A 19,260-nucleotide genomic window follows, 5' to 3' on the forward strand; every position below is an offset into this window, starting at 1 on the left:
GCGTGGTGGTGCACGCTTGTAATCCCAGCATTTGGGAGGCTGAGACCAGAGGATCACAGTTTGCGGACAGCCTCAGCTACTTAGGCCCTTTGCAACTCAGTAAGACCCTGTTTCAAAATAAATTTAAAAATGGGCAGGGCGTGTGGTTCAAAGGTCAAATGCCTCTGGGTTCCATCCCTAGACCCGCAAAAAAATAAAAATAAAAATTGGGCTGGGAGTGTACCTCAGAGGTAGAATGCCTCCCGGGTTCAATCTCCAGCACCAAAAAAAAAAAAAAAAAACTAAGCTTGAGTCTCAGTACACCACTCCTCAGCCTCCCAGGAGAGATGGTAGGCAAAGGTGGAGAAAAGCTCTTCTGGTTCTCTACTTCTGGACTGGCTGAGGCCCTGTCCACTGGACACAGAGCCAGGAAGGCCGCCCACAGAAAAAGAGCCCTGCACATATAGAGATTTGTCCTGACTGGGCATGAGGGGGCAGGCAGTATGTACAAGGGAGGCAGAGGAGAGGCTGCATCTGAACTTAAGAGGGAAGCATGTGCCTGCAATTGGGGTAGGTAGATAGAAACCTCCCTGTGTATCGTGGCAGGGGCCTGAGGCAGGAGCTAACACTGAGGGTGGATGAGAACCTGAAGCAATAGACACCTGCTGGCCATGGGGCCAGGCTTACTCTAGAGCACCACAAAGGGGATCTGTTTGGGGTTGGAAGAATCAGTCTGCGACAGGAGCCAAGCAGTCATAGCCTGGAAGGAGGAAACCATTGTGACATCAGAGGCCAGCACACCCATAAGAACCCCAGTATTGTGCCCTACCCAGGGCCTGGAACCTCTCCAGGCTGGCCATTTCGCAGAGCTGTAGTGATGAGCCAGAAAGACCTACTTATGCTCGAAGGCTGCAGCCCATCCTTCCAGAAGATGCCCAAGCTCCACCAAACCACACTAGGAACCCAGGGACTTAAGACATTCTGGCTCCTAAAATTCCTCTTCCACACAATTCTGAGCAGTGGGGCTATCCAGTTGGCAGGGAGAACAGAAGAATGCCACCTGCCTGCCTTGGAGCATCAGAATGGGTGGCTGGGAGACAGGCACAGAGAGCTGGAGGGATGTCTGCTCTGTCCTGCGCAGTGACTATCTGGCCCTCTGGCTGCATCCCCAAAGCAAAGAAGGTGGCACCAATGGTTGCCTGGTACTGACTGATGAAGCAACTGAAGAACAAAACTAATGACAGACTTTATGGAGTCATAGGTCAGAGGAGCCTCTGGATTCGGAAATTCTCAGCTGCCGGGCGTGGTTGCGCACACTTATAATCCCAGCATTCTGGAGGCTGAGACCGGAGGATCGCGGTTCATGGACAGCCTGAGCTACTTAGGCCCTCCACAACTTAGACCCTGTTTCAAATTAAAAAGAATAAAAAATAGGGCAGGGGGTGTAGCTTGGAGGTCGAATGCCCCTGGGTTCTATCCCCAGACCCGGAAAAAAAAAAATTAGCTGTCTTCTCTCCTGTTGCACCCCAGGCCCAAACATTTGCTGGGACTATGGCCCTGCCCAGACCCAGTTCTCCACCCCACTGCTGCCCTCAGTGGTCCCTGACTGTCCAGCATTTCCCACCAGAAGGCTCTCCAGCTAAGGGTGCCCAGCAGAGGCCATCAAAGGCCTCCCAGGAACCTGGTTAAGCCCCGCCCAAGCCTCAGGCCCTGCCCCCTTTCCCTGAGGAACCCCGTGGAGCAGCGGGTAGGTGGGGCGCCACTGGGTCAGCTGAGTTACAGTCACGGGACACAATCAGTTCTGCCTGGCTTCCTGGCGGAACAGGGGTCTCGGAGTGCCACAGGCCAGTGGTGGAGCCGGTGGGAGAGGTGCTGTTCTGGAGGGCCCAGTTGATGGAGGAGGTCAGAAGTCTGGTACAGGGGTGGGGGGATGAGAGGGCTGTATCCACGAGGCTCGGGGTCCTGTTGGGAGACTGGTTAAGCAGCTCTGGGACCCACTTGAGCTGATTAAAGAAGTTGGAACCCAGGGAGATGGGAATCCCTGTAGGTTACTGCGCCCCCAAGCCCTGACTCTTCCTTCAGGACATGGAAAAGGAGTGGGAGACCCTGCGAGCCTGGAAGGAGCGAGTAGGGCAGGAGCTGGATCGTGTGGTAGCCTTCTGGATGGAGCATTCCCACGACCGTAAGCACGGGTACGTGGCCCTTCTGGGGTCCCCAGCAGGGCTGGCCCCAGGGGGCAGGAGCCAGTGCAGCTGTGCTAACCCTTTGCCTCCCACAGGGGCTTCTTCACGTGCCTCGGTCGCGATGGGCGGGTGTATGACGACCTCAAATATGTTTGGCTGCAGGGCAGGCAGGTAGGGGGTGTTCTCAGCCTCACAGCTCAAACACCATAACTGGGGCTCTCCTGCCTCTGTTCACACAAGGCCTGTCATTGCTACACTGTTCTTCCCACAGTGAGGACACCTAGGACTCCCCCTCACCCAAGTTGCACTCCCCCCCTTATGCCTTGTTCCTCGTGACCCCCGCAGGTATGGATGTATTGTCACTTGTACAGAAAGTTCCAGCGTTTCCGCCACACTGAACTTTTGGAGTCAGCAAAAGCAGGTGCCCTCTACTGCCCCCCCCCGTCGCTCCAGGGGCCTTTACGGTTTACTCAGTAGGCCCCATGGGGGAATCCCCACCGGAGTCTATAAGCAGGGGAGGGCAGGGAGGCTGGAAAGCAGTGTGTGGGGGATGGGCCGCACCTGGGTCCCAATGTCAATCCCCCCACCAACCACCAGGTGGCGAGTTTTTGCTACGCTACGCCCGGGTGGCGCCTCCTGGCAAGAAGTGTGCCTTCGTGCTAACTCGGGAAGGCCTTCCCATTAAGGTCCAGCGGACCATATTCAGCGAGTGTTTCTATACCATGGCCATGAATGAGCTCTGGAGGGTGACTGGGGAAATGCATTACCAGGTGCGTGGCAAGGGGCTGCTGCTGTTGGGTCTCAGGGCACATCCTGAAGAGGTACTTCCTGCATTCCTGTCCTGCTTCTGGGCCTGGAGTCGCCCACACTGTGTTACTGTTTTTCTCACCTCCCTTCTGACTGTCCTTCACCACTGAGCCCCACCTCCCCTACCTCCACCAAAGCTCTGGGCAGAAGGGTCCCCTACCCAGGCCCTGTGCCTAGCTGGGGCAGGGGAATGACTCTTCTGCCTGTGCTGCCAGGCCCAGGCCCCACTACCCAGGAATGGCCTGTACTCCCAGACTGGGAGCCCCCGAAGCCCCTCACCCATACCTGACCTTGGTCCTAGTCTCAGAGTAGCCCTCGGAGAAGGCTTCCTTGGGATGTGTGGGAGGATACAGCCCTCCCACCTCAGGTTCCTGGGGCGATAGGGTGGACAGGATGGAGGAGACACAGCCCCCACCTGGACCTCTGCTCACCTCCCCTTCCCTCCCCACAGAGGGAAGCGCTGGAAATGATGGAGCAGATCATCTGCTGGGTGCGAGAGGACCCATCTGGGCTGGGTCGGCCCCAGCTTCCGGGGGCCCCGGCCACAGAGCCCATGGCAGTACCCATGATGCTGCTCAGCCTGGTGCAACAGCTAGGGGAGGCAGACGAGGAGCTGGCAGGCAAATACGCAGAGCTGGGAGACTGGTGCGCCCAGAGGATTCTGCAGCATGTCCAGGTGGGGGTGTCTGGGCATCTGGGAGCTGGGTGACCCCTCTCTCCCACTCCCTGGGGTGCCCTTTCTGCCCAAATCCCAGAGCGGGAAACAACCTGATCCCTGTTCCTCTGGTTGGACAAACCTGCCCTTTCTGTCCTCTTCTCCTGGAGAGGCCCAAGCCTGAAGCAAGTATTAGAACCTCCTGGGCCAGTGAGAGTAACTTAGCCCCTCCTCAACCTCCTTGGAGCCAGGTGGCAGAGGGGTGAGCCAGAGGGAGGGATGAAAGGATTTCTGAGGTTGGGTTTTGCTACTTGGGGCTGGGAGCTGGAGACAGAGCTGCCTTTTCCTGTTTCTCTCCTGGCAGAGGGATGGACAGGCTGTGCTAGAGAATGTGTCAGAGGATGGCAAGGAGCTCTCTGGTTGCTTGGGGAGACACCAGAACCCAGGTGAAGGGTGGAGGAGGCTGGCCTGTGTGGGAGGAAGGGAGTATTCAGCCTTGGGTTTGGGGCTTTAGCTGGGGGATCTGCAGAGAGAGAGAGGACAGGCCTCCCAAAGCTGGGGCATCGGTGGCAGGAGCATGCGAGGGGAGATTTTTACAGGGGAATGGTGGGGGAAAGGCAGGGGGCTGTAGGGGAGTCTGAGAGCAGCTCTCACTCCCAGGGAGGGAGGAAGAAAAGTCCCACGAGCTCATTCCTGTCTTACCCTGACCCCCCACCAGGCCATGCGCTGGAGGCTGGCTGGTTCCTGCTCCTTCATGCTGTCAGAAAAGGCGACTCCAAACTTCGAGCCTATATTATTGACAAGTTCCTACTGTTGCCCTTCTACTCAGGATGGGACCCTGAGCACGGCGGCCTCTTCTACTTTCAGGATGCTGACAACCTCTGCCCCACCCAGGTTGGAGCTCCTAGAACCACAGATTACTAGCCTTGCTCTGAGGGCTTCTGACCTGCCATTAACCTCAGCTTATAGAAGGGGGACTTGGAACTAGATTTGAACCTAGAGCCCAACACTCAACTCTACATTATACAGAAGCCACAAGAAAGCCTTTGCAAACACTGATGTTGAGACACACGTCCCCTCCATCTGGGACCTGATGGCTCTGAAGGGCTCTCAGGTGATTCTCATTTGGTAGTACGCAGGAGTGGAATTGCTTCCTGATGCCATGTCATCCAAACTGATTGTGCCCTGATCCTGCCAGAGGTCTGCAGAGGGTGGCAGTGTTGGCCCTGGGCATGAGCGGTGTCTAAAAGGTGTAAAGACAGTTAGCTGAGCTGGGTGTGGTGGCCCATGCTCATAATCCCAGTATTTGGGAGGCTGAGACAGGAGGATCACCGGTTTGCAGACAGCCTCAGCTACTTAGTAAGGCCCTCTGCAATTAAGTGAGACCTTGTTTCAAATTAAAGACTTAAAAATAGGTCTGGGAAGCCAGGCGTGGTGGCGCACGCTTGTAATACCAGCATTTGGGAGGCTGAGACCAGAGGAACACGGTTCGCAGACAGCCTCAGCTACTTAGGCACTCCGCAACTTAGACCCTGTTTCAAATTAAAAAGAATAAAAAATAGGGCCGGGGGTGTAGCTTGGAGGTTGAGTGCCCCTGGGTTCCATCCCCAGACCTGGAAAAAAAATAGGTCTGGGGATGTAGCTCGGAGATAGAACACCCCTGGGTTCAATCCTCAGTACCACACACACCAAAAAAGACAGCTAGCTAAGACAGGGATGTTGTTGTTGTTGGGTTTCTGTTTTTGGTACTAGGGATTGAACCTAGGTGAATTATATTTCTTAGTTGCTCTCCCAGCCATTTTATTTTATTATTTGTTTATTTATTTTTGATATTAGAGATTGAACCAAGGTTATACTACCTCCAAGCTACACCCCCCAGCCCTTTTTATTGAGACAGGAACATCACAGGTTCATAGCTGGCCTCAGCAACTTAGACCCTGTTTCCAAATAAAAAATAAAATAGGACTGGGGGTATAGTTCAGAGGTAGAATGTCCCTGGACTCAATCTCCAGCACCACACACACACACACACACACACACACACACACATACACGCACGCACACACACAGTGTGTGCCACCATCACAGGGTTTTTTATACTAGGGCTAAAGGGAAGCTGGCTCCTTTACTTGTTCTTTTAAGGGTCTTCTAAGGGGCATGGCTGGCTCAGTAAACCATCCCATTGAGAGGAACTATTTTTTATTTATTTATTTATTTATTTATTTTGTGGTACTGGGGGTGGAAACCAGAGGCTTTCTACCTCCGGGCTATACTCCCAGACCCATTTTATATTTTATTTGGAAACAGGGTCTCACTAAGTTGCTTAGAGCCTCACTAAGTAGCTGAGGCTGGCTTCGAACCTGCGCGATCCTCCTGTCTCAGCCTCCCAAGCGTGCGCCACCACGCCCGGCTGAGAGGAGCCATTTAGAAACACACACACACACACACACACACACACACACACACACAAAGATCTCAAGATTGAGCTCTTAAGTGTTTGAGCCGGAGAGGGCTGCAGGGGCCTGGGGCTCTCAGCCACCTGCCTCTGCTCTGTTTTCAGCTGGAATGGGATATGAAGCTCTGGTGGCCACACAGTGAAGCCATGATTGCCTTCCTCATGGGTTACAGTGACAGTGGGGACCCTGCCTTGCTGCGCCTCTTCTACCAGGTGGCTGAGTACACTTTCCGTCAGGTGAGCACAGCCTCCTCGTCCCCCCAAAACCTAGTAGAGGTTTGGAGAGGATGGTAGGCAGCAGGGGAAAGGGGCTGCCGAGGCTTCAAGGGCAGGCATGAGGGAGCTCAGCCTGCCTGGGCCCAGGGGGCTCTCCCCAGCACCTTCCAGCCCCCTCACTGAGTGTGGCCCCCTCAGCTGCTCTGAGAGTTCCAGAAGTGCCCTTTGTTCAAGCAAACCAAGAAGCCCTGCCTCCTGGAGCTCACATTTTGGCGGGGTACAGACTATAGCCAAGTAAACACGTGAACACAGTTGACAACAGGAGCCATGGAAAATTATAAGAGCAAGCCAGATGTCCTGCCACATACCCATCATCCCAGGACATGGGAGCCTGAGACAGGAGGATCACAGGTTTGGGGTCAGTGAGCGGTAACTTAGTGAGACTCTTTTCAAATTTAAAAGGGCTGGAGCTATGGCTCTGAGATACAGATAAAGACAAGAGATACGCTGCATGTAATGGTGCGCACTTGCAATCCCAGTTCTTGGGAGGCTAAGACAGGAGGATTGCAGGTTCATAGCCAGCCGCAGTTACTGAGTAAGGCCCTCCACAACTTGGACCCTGTTTCAAAATAAAAAGAATCAGCCGGGCGTGGCGGCGCATGCTTGTAAACCCCGGGTTTGGGAGGCGGAGACAGGAGGATCACGCAGGTTCGAAGCCAGCCTTGCTGATTTAAGAGACCCTGTTTCCAAATTTAAAAAAGTATAAAATAGGTCTGGGAGTGTAGCCCGGAGGAAGAAGCATTTCCAGGAACCCTAGTACCACCAAAAAAGAAGAAGAAGAAGAAGAAGAAGAAGAAGAAGAAGAAGAAGAAGAAGAAGAAGAAGAAGAAGAAGAACAACAACAACAACAACAACAACAACTAGGGATATAGCTCAGAGCCTCTGGGTTCAATCCCCAGTACTAAAAAAGAAGTGTCTCTAGCTGTGCATGGTGGGTTTTATCCCCAGTAGAGAGACATTTCTACATATCTCACATGCTCAGCTCTGCTTCCAAACAATCAGTCATTAAACCTGAAGCCAATCTCTCTCTCTTCTCTCTCTCTCTATCTATCTATCTCTCCCCTCTCTCCCTCTCTCTTTTTGTGGCACTGGGGATTGAGCCCAGGGGCATTCTACTTCCAAGCTACACCACCAGCCCTATTATTTATTTATTTATTTATTTATTTATTTATTTATTTATTGGTACTGGGGATAGAACCCAAGGGCATTCTACCTCTGAGCTACACCCCCAGTCCTATTTTTTATTCTTTATTTTGAAACAGGGTCTCACTGAGTTGCAAAGGGCTTCACTAAGTAGCTGAGACTGTCCGTGAACCGCCTCTCAAATGCTGGGATTACAAGCATGTGCCAGCTTTCTATTTTATCTCAGTACTTGGAATGCTGAGACAAGAGGATGGAAGGTTTGGCCAGCCTCAGCTACATAGTGAAGCCCTCCACAACTTAGTGAGGCCCTGTTTCAAAATAAAGAATAAAATAGGACTGGCGGTGTAACTCAGAGGTAGAATGGTTCAATCCCAGGTGAAGAAGGAGGAGGAGGAGGGAGGAAGAGAAGAAGAAGAAGAAGGCTGCTGCTACAGGCAGGCATGGCAGAGCAAGCCTGTAATCCCAGTACTTGTTACTAGGGTTACAGTATGCCCCACTTTTTTGTGTGTGGTACTGGGAATTGAACCCACAAGCATTCTACCTCTGAGCTACAACCCAACCCTATTTTTATTTTTATTTTTTTGCAGTACTGGGGATGGAACCCAGGGGCATTCTACCTCTGAGCTATACCCCAGCCCTATTTTTTTTTTTTTTTGCAGGTCTGGGGATGGAACCCAGAGGCATTTGACCTCCGAGCTACATCCCCTGCCCTATTTTTTATTCTTGATTTTGAAACAGGGTCTCATTGAGTTGTGAAGGGCCTCACTAAGTAGCTGAGGCTGTCCGCGAACTTATGATCTTCCTGTCTCAGCCTCCCAAGTACTGAGATTATAGGTATGCACTACCACACTGGGCTCCACTTTTATTTTTATTTTGAGAGTGTCTTGCTAAATTGCTGAGGCTGGCCTTGAATTTGTAATCCTCCTACCTCAGTTTCCTGAGTAACTGAGATTATAGGCATATTGGCACTGCAACCAGCTGCCATGAACTCATAGGTCACTATTATTTATTTATTTATTTATTTATTTATTTATTTTGCAGTACTGGGGGTGGAACCCAGGGGCATTCTACGTCTGAGCTACACCCCCTGCCATATTTTTATTCTTTATTTTGATACAGGGTCTTGCTAAGTTGCAGAGAGTTTCACTAAGTAGCTGAGGCTGTCCACAAACCGCAATTCTCCAGTCTCAGCCTCCCAAATGCTGGGATTACAAGCGTGCACCACCACGCCCGGCTTATTTTTTATTTTGAAACAAGGTCTCACTGAGTTTCAAGGGACCTCACTAAGTAGCCGAGGCTGTCCTCAAACTGCAATTCTCCTGTCTTAGCCTCTCAAATTTTGGTATAACAAGCATGCGCCACCATGCCTGGCAGTCATAATTTATTTTATTTATTTTTTGTTACTGGGGATTGAACCTAGGAGCATTCTACCTCTGAACTATACTCCTCTCCAGCCATATTTTATTTTTTATTTTGAAATAGGGTCTGAGTTGCTTAGGCGGCCTTGAATCTGTGATCCTCCTGTCTCAGCCTCCCAAGTACTGGGTTAACAGTCATGTGCCACCACTTCCAGCAATATATAGGTCATAATTTTTTTTTGTTTTTGAGGATTGAACCCAGGGTCATTCCACCTCTGAGCTACATCCCCAGCCCTATTTTTTATTCTCTATTTTGAAATAAGGTCTCACTAAGTTGTGGAGGACCTCACTAAGTAGCTGAGGCTGGCCGCGAATTTGTGATCCTCCTGTCTCAGTCTTCCAAGTACTGAGATTACATGTGCGCCACCATGCCTGGTTTTATAGGTCACAATGTATGTGTGTGTGTGTGTGTGTGTGTGTGTGTGTGTGTGTGTGTGTGTGTTACTGGGGACTGAACCCAGAGAGATTCTACCAATGAGCTATACCCTCAGCCCCATTTTTTATTCTTTTTTATTTGAAACAGTGTCTAAGTTACAGAGGGCCTCACAAGTACCTGAGGCTGGCCATGAACATAGGATCCTTCTATCTCAGCCTCCCAAGTACTGGGATTATAAGTGTGCACCATCACACCCAGCTATAGGTCACAATCATTTTTTTTTAGGGGGTCTGGGGATGGAACCCAGGGGCTTTTTCAAACTCGGACCTATACCCTCTGCCCTATTTTGTATTTTTATTTTCAAACAGGGTCTAAGTTGCAGAGGGCCTCACTAAGTAGCTGTGGTTGTCTGAGAACCACAATCCTCTTGTCTCAGCCTCCCGAATGCTGGGATTACAAGCATGCACCCCCATGCCCGACTATAGGTCACATTTTTTTTTATTTGGTGGTACTGGGGTTCCTGGAAGCCCTTCTACCTCCGGGCTACACTCCCAGACCTATTTTTTACATTTTTTTTTATTTTGAAACAGGGTCTCCTAAGCCAGTGCGCGGCTGGCTTCAAACCTGTGCGATCCTCCTGTCTCTGCCTCCCAAGCGCGGGGATTACAAGCGTGGGTCACCACGCCCGACTCTAGATCACAATTTAAATGGACTGTGTGTGTGTGTGGTTTTGTGAGTCAAACCAGGGTCTTGTACATGCCAAGTAAACACAAAGCACTTTACCACTGAACTACAGACCCAAGCCCTAAGAAGCATTTTGATGGTGGGCTTTAATGTAATTGGTTTGTCTATAATCCAAGAAAGAGCTGCACTTAACTCCTGGAGAGTGTGGAACTGAGAAACTTTCATCAGACAGGACCAGATAGGAGTGGGAAATGGGTCAGCCCAGGCGGTCTATCTGTTTCCTGTATTGGAAGAGTGAGGTGTGTTTGGAACCTATGGCGAGCTAGGCCAGGAGTGTGATCTGTGTGCCGGAGGCTTACAAAACTCTTCTACTGGATTATAGTCCTGTGAAGCAGGGAACAGGATCTGAACGCGAGTTACTTGTTACAAAGTTTCCTGGCAAGTCAAGCCCTTTCAAGATTATTTCTTTGTTTAAATCTCTTCAAGTAGTTTACCCAGTTACAATGAATCCATTTTAAGTATTCAGTTCCAGAATTTGCAACAATGTATACACCTGTGTAACTTTCACTACAGAGGGCCTGCTGCGCCAGAGCACGGTTCTTGTTATTCCATTTTAAACACACTTGTCCATCGCTTAGCCTGCAGGCCCTTTCTCGGTTGGTTTTACAGCTGCAGATGGTCTGCAGCCTCCCACACCCAGCTTTCAGGTCTCTCTAGGAAGCGTTGTAGCGGTTCAAAGAGCCGCCGAGAGAGGAGCAGTGGGGCCCAGGAGCACTCTTTCCTCAGGCTCTGGCCTCTGGGCGGGTCCTGCCGGGTCTGTCATTGTCTCATTGTTATTCCAGTTTCGGGATCCCGAGTATGGAGAATGGTTTGGCTATCTGAATCGAGAGGGAAAGGTTGCCCTCACCATCAAGGGGGGGCCTTTCAAAGGTGAGCGAGCGGGGAGGCGAAAGGGGCTGCAGGGGCTCGTGGCACTCGGCTCCCCCGGCCCTCTCAAACCGCCCGCCTCTCCCCGCAGGCTGCTTCCACGTGCCGCGGTGCCTAGCCATGTGCGAGGAGCTGCTGGGCGCGCTGCTGAGCCGCTGTCCCTTGGCCTCCGCCCCGCCCGCCGACCCCGCCCGCCGAGACGCGGAATAAAGCGGAGTTTGCTCCACCTCCCGTGTGTGCGCGTGTGTGGGTGCGGGAGGGGCGCCGTCACCCCGTTCGCTGCAGGCTCGGCTCCTCGGCGCCCGGGCGCGCGCACATTGGCCTAGTGGCCGAGGGGGCGTGGCCGTGGGCCTCGCACTTCCGGCCGGTGGCCAGCCAGCGCTGCCCGCCTCTTCCGCTGCCCCCGCGAGCCAGGCCCCTGCCCCAGCCCCAACCCCGGCCGCCCCGCTGCAGTAGCTGACTACTACTAGCGTTTGCGCCCCGCCATCCCCGCCGCCATGAACATCCGCAATGCGAGGGTAAGGGGCCGTCGCGGGGCCTGTCCGCGCCGCGTGGACGCCGGCTGGGGGACGTGCGCATGCTCCCTCCCGAGGGACCCTCGCGATGGGCCGCGCGCCCGGAGCACAGGGCTGGGCCCTGCTGTCCGCGCGATGTCAGGGTTCCGTTGGGTAGGCCCTGCCTGGCATTGACGCGTTCGCACCATGGCCGTGGACCAGGCCTTGTGCCAAGTCACATAGTCACAGCCCTGGGGGCCTGGAGGCTGAAAAGACCGCCGTAGAGCAGGGTTCTCAGCCGACGGAGGACCTGGCCACAGCAGCCGAGGGCTCACTCTCTCCTGCTATCTTTCTCCCCTGCAGCCTGAGGACCTGATGAACATGCAGCACTGCAACCTCCTCTGCCTGCCAGAGAACTACCAGATGAAATACTACTTCTACCATGGCCTCTCCTGGCCCCAGGTGGGAAGCTCTTGAATTGGGGGACCTCTGGCCGAGGTCAGTCCAGTCCCAGTGGGCTGAGGAAGACTGGGCAAAGTCTTTAGAGCTCATGGGGCTGTGTGGTCTGGGTGTTTTCAGCAGCTGGCGAACAGGGACAAATGAAAAGGCAGTTCCTGAAGGGAGTGGAGAAAGGGAGCAGGGTGGGGATAGGGCCCAGTATAGTGTAGGGAAACTGAGTCGCTTGGCCTCCACATCACAAGTTGGCCCAGAAGTGCACTTGAGCAGCTTCCTGGCTTTCAGGTGCACAGCAGGGGTCAGGGTGGGCTCCTCCCGGCTCTGACAGTTGTTTGCTGACTTGCTTTTCTTCTGTTGACAGCTCTCTTACATTGCAGAGGATGAGAATGGGAAGATTGTAGGGTACGTCCTGGCCAAAATGTGAGTCACCAAGAATAGAGGCATATTGTTGGGACTGTGAGGGTCAAATTTTGGAGGGGAAGGTCATCCACCATCCATGTCTAGTTGATGATGCTATGGTTGTGTGTGTGTGTATTACTGAGTATAGAACCCAGGGACATTCTACCTCTTAGCTATACCCCCAGCCCTATTTTCTTTTTCTTTCTTTCTTTCTTTCTTTCTTTCTTTCTTTCTTTCTTTCTTTCTTTCTTTGTTTCTTTCTTTCTATACTGGGGACAGAACCTCGGGGCATTCTACCTCTGAGTTATACCCCAGCCTGATTTTTTATTCTTTCTTTTTTGGCGGTATTGGGTATTATTAAAATGTAGCATAAGTATGATACTTTTTTTGGGGTACTGGGCATTGAACCCAGGGGCACTGTACCTCCAAGCTAAACCCCTAGCCCTATTTTTTTTATTCTTTATTTTGAAACAGGGTCTCACTGCATTGCAAAAGGCCTCACTAAGTAGCTGAGGCTCTCTGTGAACTGCGATCCTCCTGCCGCAACCTCCCAAATGCTGGGATTACAAGCATGCACCACCACACCCAGCTATTTTCTTTTTATTTGATTTTTTTTTTTTTTGGTGGTGGAACTGAGGGTGGAACCCAGGGGCTTTTCTACCTCCAGGCTATATTCCTAGACCTTTTTTTGTGTGTGTGGTATTGGGGTTCCTGGAAGCCCTTCTACCTCTGGGCTACACTCCCAGACCTATTTTTATATTTTTATTTGGAAACAGGCTCTCTTAAGCCAGAGCAAGCGGCTGGCTTCAAACCTGCGCAATCCTCCTGTCTCCGCCTCCCAAGCGCGGGGATTACAAGCGTGTGCCACCATGCCCGGCATTCCCAGACCTATTTTATACTTTATTTGGAAACAGAATATTGCTATGTAGTTGAGTGCAATCCTCCTGTCTCAGCCTCCCAAGCAATGGAATTACTAGTGTGTACCACCACACCCGGCTATTTTTTATTTTTTTGAAACAGAGTCTCACTGAGTTGCAAAGGGCCTCATTAAGTAGCTGAGGCTGGCCGCAAACCTCTATCCTCCTGTCTCACCCTCCCAAATACTGGAGATTTTTTTTTATTATTAATAGCTTTGCCAGGTGCAGTGGTGCACACCTGTAAGTAATCCCAGTACTTGAGAGATTGAAACAGGGGATCCCAGGTTTGAAATCATCACATGGCTATTTTGAGAGCTTGTCTCAAAAAGGGCTGGGGCGTGTGGCCCAGTGGTAGAGCACTTCTGGGTTCAGTCTCCAGTACCATGCACACACAAAAATTAATAGGCTATTTTTTGTGACAGTTTAAAGTTTGCAGAAAAATTGAGCAGAATATACAGAGTTTCCATATAATCTCTTACCCAACCTCCTTTTTCTTTATTAACATATAGTGTAAGTATGATACATTTTTTTGGGGGGTACTGGGTATTGAACCCAGGGGCATTCTAACTCTGAACTACATCCCCAGCCATACTTTTATTTTTATTTTGAAACAAGGTCTCACTAGGTTAATAAGAATCTCACTACTTGCTAAGGCTGTCCTTGAACCTGTGATCCTCCTGTCTCAGCCTCCCAAGTACTAGCATTACAAGCATGTTTCACCATGCCTGGCTTGTATGATACATTTTTTTTTACAAGTAAGAAACCAACACTGATACTTTGATAAGTAAATTCCTAGTTAACTTACTCTATTTCTCTTTGTGATGGATGCTCTCATGGTTTGGACAATTGAAGCATGTCTACCTTTACAGTATCACTCGGGTTTCACTAGCTCTACCTACTCATCCCTCCCTCCTCACTAACCTCTGACAACCACTTATCTTTTTATCATCTACCTTTTCTAAAATGTCATATAGTTGCAATCATATAATCTCTACAGCCTTTTCTGGCTGGCTGTTTTCACTTAGTAATATGCATTTAAGATTCTTCCTTTTTTTTTAAGCTAGGTATGGTGGCACACGCTTGTAATCCCATCGCTTGGAGGGCTGAGACAAGAGGATTGCACAGGTTTGAAGCCAGCCTCAGCTACTTAGTGAGGCTCTCAGCAACTTAGACCCTGTTTCCAAATAAAATATAGGTCTGGGAGTATAGTCCAGAGGTAGAAAGCCTCTGGGTTCCACCCCCCAATACCACACATGCACACAAATAGATTCTTCTCTTTTGAGCCTTAACATCTATCGATTCATCCCTTTCCCCTCCCTTCCTCTTTCTTTCCTTCCTTTTTTCTTCCTTTTTTTTTTGTGGTACTGGGGGTGGAACCCAGGGACTTTTCTACCTCCGGGCTCTACTCCCAGACCTGTTTTATATTTTATTTGGAAGCAGGGTCTCACTAAGTTGCTGAGAGCCTCACTAAGTAGCTGAGGCTGGCTTTGAACCTATGCAATCCTCCTGTCTCAGCTTCCCAAGTGCCGGGATTACAAGCATGCACCACCATGCCCGGCTTCTTTCTTTCTTTTGATTGAACCCAGGGCCATTCTACCTCTGAGCTACCCCCCAGCCCTGTTATTTTTTATTTGGAAACAGGGTCTTCCTAAGTTGCTGAGGCTGCCTTGAGCTTGTGATCCTCTTGTGTCAGCCTCCCAAGTACTAGGGATTACAGGCGTGCACTACCACGCTGGCTTGCTTCTTTATTTGTATTATGGAGCAATATTCTGTTGACACTGTACATATCTGGTCAATATAGTGTGAAATTTTGGGGTGGGAGGCAACATTGGCTTCTCTGATCTAAGAGATTCCCAGCTCTCCTCCAGCCTAGTCCCTGGGATGCTACTAGACCAGCCTCAAGGAGTTTGCACATCCACTGTGCCCGGCTGCCCCAGGGTGGCTGCACCTGCACCAGGCTCCTTTCTTGTGCTCTTCTTTCTCCTCTAGGGAAGAGGACCCAGATGATGTGCCCCATGGACACATAACCTCACTGGTAAGTGGGGCCCACCAGAGCTCTGGACGTGTGGGGAAGTCGGGGCAGTTGTCAGGGTCTTAGCCCACCTACCCTTCTCCCACCAGGCTGTGAAGCGTTCCCATCGGCGCCTTGGCCTGGCTCAGAAGCTGATGGACCAGGCCTCTCGAGCCATGATAGAGAACTTCAATGCCAAATATGTCTCCCTGCATGTCAGGAAGAGGTGGAAATCAAGCTGAAGGAAGGGGGAATGGGGAGAGGGGAGGAAGATATACCATTTTGATGGGGTTTCTGGAGTGCCCTGCCTTTGGAGAAGATTTGGGAAATAGGATTAGTGGGAAGAGGGGACCAGAAAGAGGGCAGGATCTGGGCATGGACTGCCTAGCCTACCTGGTCAAGTCTGTGTAGCTCAGCAGTGCCTTATTCTCCTGCAGTAACCGGGCCGCCCTGCACCTCTATTCCAACACCCTCAACTTTCAGTAAGTAGATCTAGATTTTTTAGGGGGCTGAACTGCCTTCCCAGCATGGGGGTGGAGGGAGCAAGAGGGGGAGGAGGCCATGGAGCCCAGACGTTGCCAGGTGGCCTCTCCATGCTCAGTGGCTGTTGGCTGAGAAGCTGACATGGAGCTAACACTTGCCTGCTGCTGCCATCTGCTCACTGCATGCTGTGCTGGGGAGGGGTCTGGCAGGTCTTGCTAGATGGAGGAGGGATGGCTGGCTGCTGACCAAAGCTGGTGAAGAACCCACAAGGTTTCTTAGTTCAAGTTTGGGAGTAGATAGAGATGGACCCAAGGCAAGAGCAGAGGCTAAGAAGCAGGATGGGAAGGATGATGCAGAAAGGAAGAGCTGTCAGTAAGAGTAGTGAGGGGCCTAGAGCACTGGGCATCCTGGTGGACGAGTGCAGGCCAGCCCAAGACATGGGTGTCTCTGTGTGCCCAGCCTAGAAGAGACCTGCAAGTGCTCAATAGATAGTGGCAAAAAGCACTTGAAGCTGGCATGGTGGTGCCTGCCCCAATACTTGGGAGGCTGAGACGTGAAGGTCGCAGGTTCTAGGCCAGCCTCAGCAACTTAGTGAGGCCATCCTCAACTTAGTGAGACCCTGTTTCAAAATAAAAAGCAAAATAAGCTGGGATGCCAGGCGTGGTGGCGCATGCTTGTAATCCCAGCATTTGGGAGGCGGAGACTGGAGGATCTCGGTTTGTGGACAGCCTCAGCTACTTAGCAATGCACTTCGCAACTCAGTGAAATCCTGTTTCAAAAATAAAAGTACTACACCAGTTGTGGTGGCGCACGCTTATAATCCCTGCGCTTGGGAGGTGGAGACAGGAGGATCGCGCAGGTTTGAAGCCAGCCGTGCTGGCTTAAGAGACCCCGTTTCCAAATAAAAATATAAAATAGGTCTAGGAGTGTAGCCTAGAGGTAGAAGGGTTTCCAGGAACCCCAGTACCACCAAAAAAATAAATACAAAATAAAAGTACTAAAAAATAAGGCTGGGGGTATAGCTCAGAGGTACAATGCCCCTGGGTTCAATCCCTAGTACCGGGGGAGGGGAATATATATATATAGTTTAGCTCAGAGAATGCCCCTGGGTTCAATCCCCAGCACCACACACACATGAACACACACAAAGCACTTGAAAGTAAGGCTGCCAGCCGGGCATGGTAGTACACACGCTTGTAGTCCCAGCATTTGGGAGGCTGAGACAGGAGAATTGCAGTTCACAGATGGCCTAGCTACTTAATGAGGTCCTTTGCAACTCAATGAGATCCTGTTTCAAAATAAAGAATAAAAAAATCAGACTGGGGGTATAGCTCAGAGGTAGAATGCCCCTGGGTTCCATCCCTAGTACTGCAAAAAAAAAAAAAAAAAAAAATTTAAAACTGTGGTGGGCTGCCTGTGGAAGGTCCACTCAGACACACTCAGCTTCAGCTTCAGTTAGGAGGGCTGGTGAAGAGAAGCTGTACTCTGCAAGCTGAATTGAACACTCAGATCCAGGGAGGAACTTTAGACTCAGTCAAGGATGCTTCTGGTGGGAACTACTGCATATGCTCAGTCAGTAATACTATGTCTTAGGGCTAACAGGGCTGCTTGGAGTGTATATACATACCTCCCAATGTAGGCGCTACTTTTCAGCTGCTCAGGCAGGGGCCACACTGTCTAGGGATGGCTGCTTTCACACAAGAGGCCATAGTACCCCTCTTCCCCCAATTGCTATCTCTAGGTGGAAGAACGACTGCATGCTCAGGAAATGACAGGGAGCAGGGCAGTGAGGAAAGGTGGCAGAAATCGGGGATTCGGCTCACAAGAAAGCACAGAAACAGATCCTTGGTAGCAGTGGCCCTGAGGGTGGGTGATAGACAATGGGCACTGCTTACTGCTAGGCTTTGCTGGAGAGAGCAGAGGGAAGGCTGTGTGTTGGTAATGGGGCGACTGCCTGGGCTTGCTGCCTCTAAGAGGGGAAATGATGCCTGCCCCATTAGCACATGATACCAGAATGCCTCCAGGTTTGGGTTTTCTTCCTGGCTCCAGGATCAGTGAAGTGGAGCCCAAATACTACGCAGATGGGGAAGATGCATATGCGATGAAGCGAGACCTCACCCAGATGGCTGATGAGGTAAGAGTCCAACCAGGTCAAAGCAGCAGTATTAGCAGTGAAGGAGGGGAGGCCCGGCTGGGAAGGTGGTTGCTTGGAAACCCTGAGACAGGAAGCCTGGGGTGGCCGGAGGTGAAACTAACTTTGGGTACTGACCAACATGCAGCTATAATGATGGGAATCGTGGTCCCTCTTGACCTCAATTTTCTACTTGGGCAAGTGGGAAGATGGGCCTTATCTGGCTTTAGAAGAAGCCACCCAGCCAGATTCTCTTGTGTGGGAAAGAAGCCTGCAGTTAAGGGGTGGAGGCTTTCCAGAGGGGGAATGGGAAGGCCAGGGGACACCTAGGGGACAGACATGGCCTGCCTGCTTAGAAAGAACACCAAACTGGGCTGGGGAGAAATTAAGGGTCCTGGCCATGCTTCCTTGGAACCCAGGGCTGTTCTGGGGGCTCTGCTCTGTCTTGGGGGCTTCCCAGCAGCCTGTTAAAGGGAGGTGCCATCACTGAGGAAAGGGGCATAGGGAAGGGGAGAGCCAGGACTCAGATAAGTTCAGAGTCCTGTTTTCTACCTCTCACTATGCCCCTTCCTCCAGCCAGCAACGGGGCCTGGTTCCCCTTGCCCTTGTTGACTGGAGACTTAGGCCCTGTCTCTTTCTACACGCTTCTCCCTGGGCTCCTGATGGCAGCTGAGGCGGCACCTGGAACTAAAGGAAAAGGGCAGGCACGTGGTGCTGGGTGCCATAGAGAACAAGGTGGAGAGCAAAGGCAATTTGCTTCCGAGCTCTGGAGAGGCCTGTCGTGAAGAGAAGGGCCTGGCTGCTGAGGATAGCGGTGGGGACAGCAAGGACCTGAGCGAGGTCAGCGAGACCACAGAGAGCACGGATGTCAAGGACAGCTCGGAGGCCTCTGACTCGGCCTCCTAGAGCCTGCCCCATCCCATCCTCACCCACAAGCTTTCATAATAAACCTCAGCCCTTGACCTTGGGGGATTTGTGTGTGAATGTTCATATTTGGGGGTGAGTGCCTTTCTCCAGCTCAGGGGAATGTCAGCTTCACATTCAGCCTAGAGCCACCTGCCGAGCCCAAGTAGAAGGGAAGCGTTTTGTTTGTTTGTTTGTTTGTTTGTTTGTTTGTTTCAGGCTTTGGATATGGGACTCCAAGTCTGACAGGTTTCAGCATCTTTGGGTCAGAGGAGGGATACTCTGCCCTTGGAGCCTGCTCTGCTGTGGCCTCATCGTTCCAGGGCTTCCCTAGGTAATCCTTCATGGGCCCTTCCAGTTCTCCTACACTTACTGTGTAGTAAGTGAGCAGTGAGCCTGGGCTAGCCAGCCTCAAGCTGCAAAGGCAGCTCTCATACCCTTGATGTCCTTCACTGCCTCTGCCTTGAGTGTGCTCACCTTCAGCCCTTTCTCTCCCTACTTGTATTTGTTTTTAGCTATAGCAACCCCAGTTCACACCTGCTGGTCTCCAGATGTCTAGGTCC

At 51.4% G+C, this 19,260-nt stretch overlaps 2 protein-coding genes across 4 annotated transcripts; both read left to right on the forward strand.

Annotated features, from left to right (window-relative positions):
• Positions 1-1,811: 1,811 nt before the first annotated feature.
• Positions 1,812-11,113, forward strand: RENBP (renin binding protein; the record flags this gene model as incomplete). The annotated part of the gene is made up of 11 exons (XM_080718894.1): positions 1,812-1,853; positions 2,062-2,171; positions 2,258-2,333; positions 2,508-2,583; positions 2,760-2,932; positions 3,421-3,645; positions 3,989-4,070; positions 4,343-4,518; positions 6,185-6,316; positions 10,819-10,906; positions 10,995-11,113. Exons 2-11 carry the CDS (start codon positions 2,065-2,067, stop codon positions 11,111-11,113), a joined length of 1,254 nt encoding a protein of 417 aa, XP_080575020.1. The 5' UTR covers positions 1,812-1,853; positions 2,062-2,064.
• Positions 11,114-11,400: 287 nt separating this feature from the next.
• Positions 11,401-18,700, forward strand: NAA10 (N-alpha-acetyltransferase 10, NatA catalytic subunit; the record flags this gene model as incomplete). Of its 3 annotated transcripts, none has more annotated exons than XM_080718761.1 (8): positions 11,401-11,421; positions 11,761-11,859; positions 12,215-12,273; positions 15,159-15,204; positions 15,291-15,406; positions 15,618-15,662; positions 17,713-17,797; positions 18,464-18,700. In XM_080718761.1, the coding sequence occupies 8 exons, from the start codon at positions 11,401-11,403 to the stop codon at positions 18,698-18,700; spliced, it is 708 nt and encodes a 235-aa protein (XP_080574887.1). The 3 variants fall into 3 exon arrangements, with proteins under 3 accessions (XP_080574887.1, XP_080574888.1, XP_080574889.1); XM_080718762.1 differs by having other exon boundaries at positions 12,215-12,255; XM_080718763.1 differs by lacking the exon at positions 15,618-15,662.
• Positions 18,701-19,260: the final 560 nt, after the last annotated feature.

This window comes from Muscardinus avellanarius, assembly GCF_963383645.1.
Source record: "Muscardinus avellanarius genome assembly, chromosome: X".
In the NCBI taxonomy this organism is placed as follows: Eukaryota; Metazoa; Chordata; class Mammalia; order Rodentia; family Gliridae; genus Muscardinus; species Muscardinus avellanarius.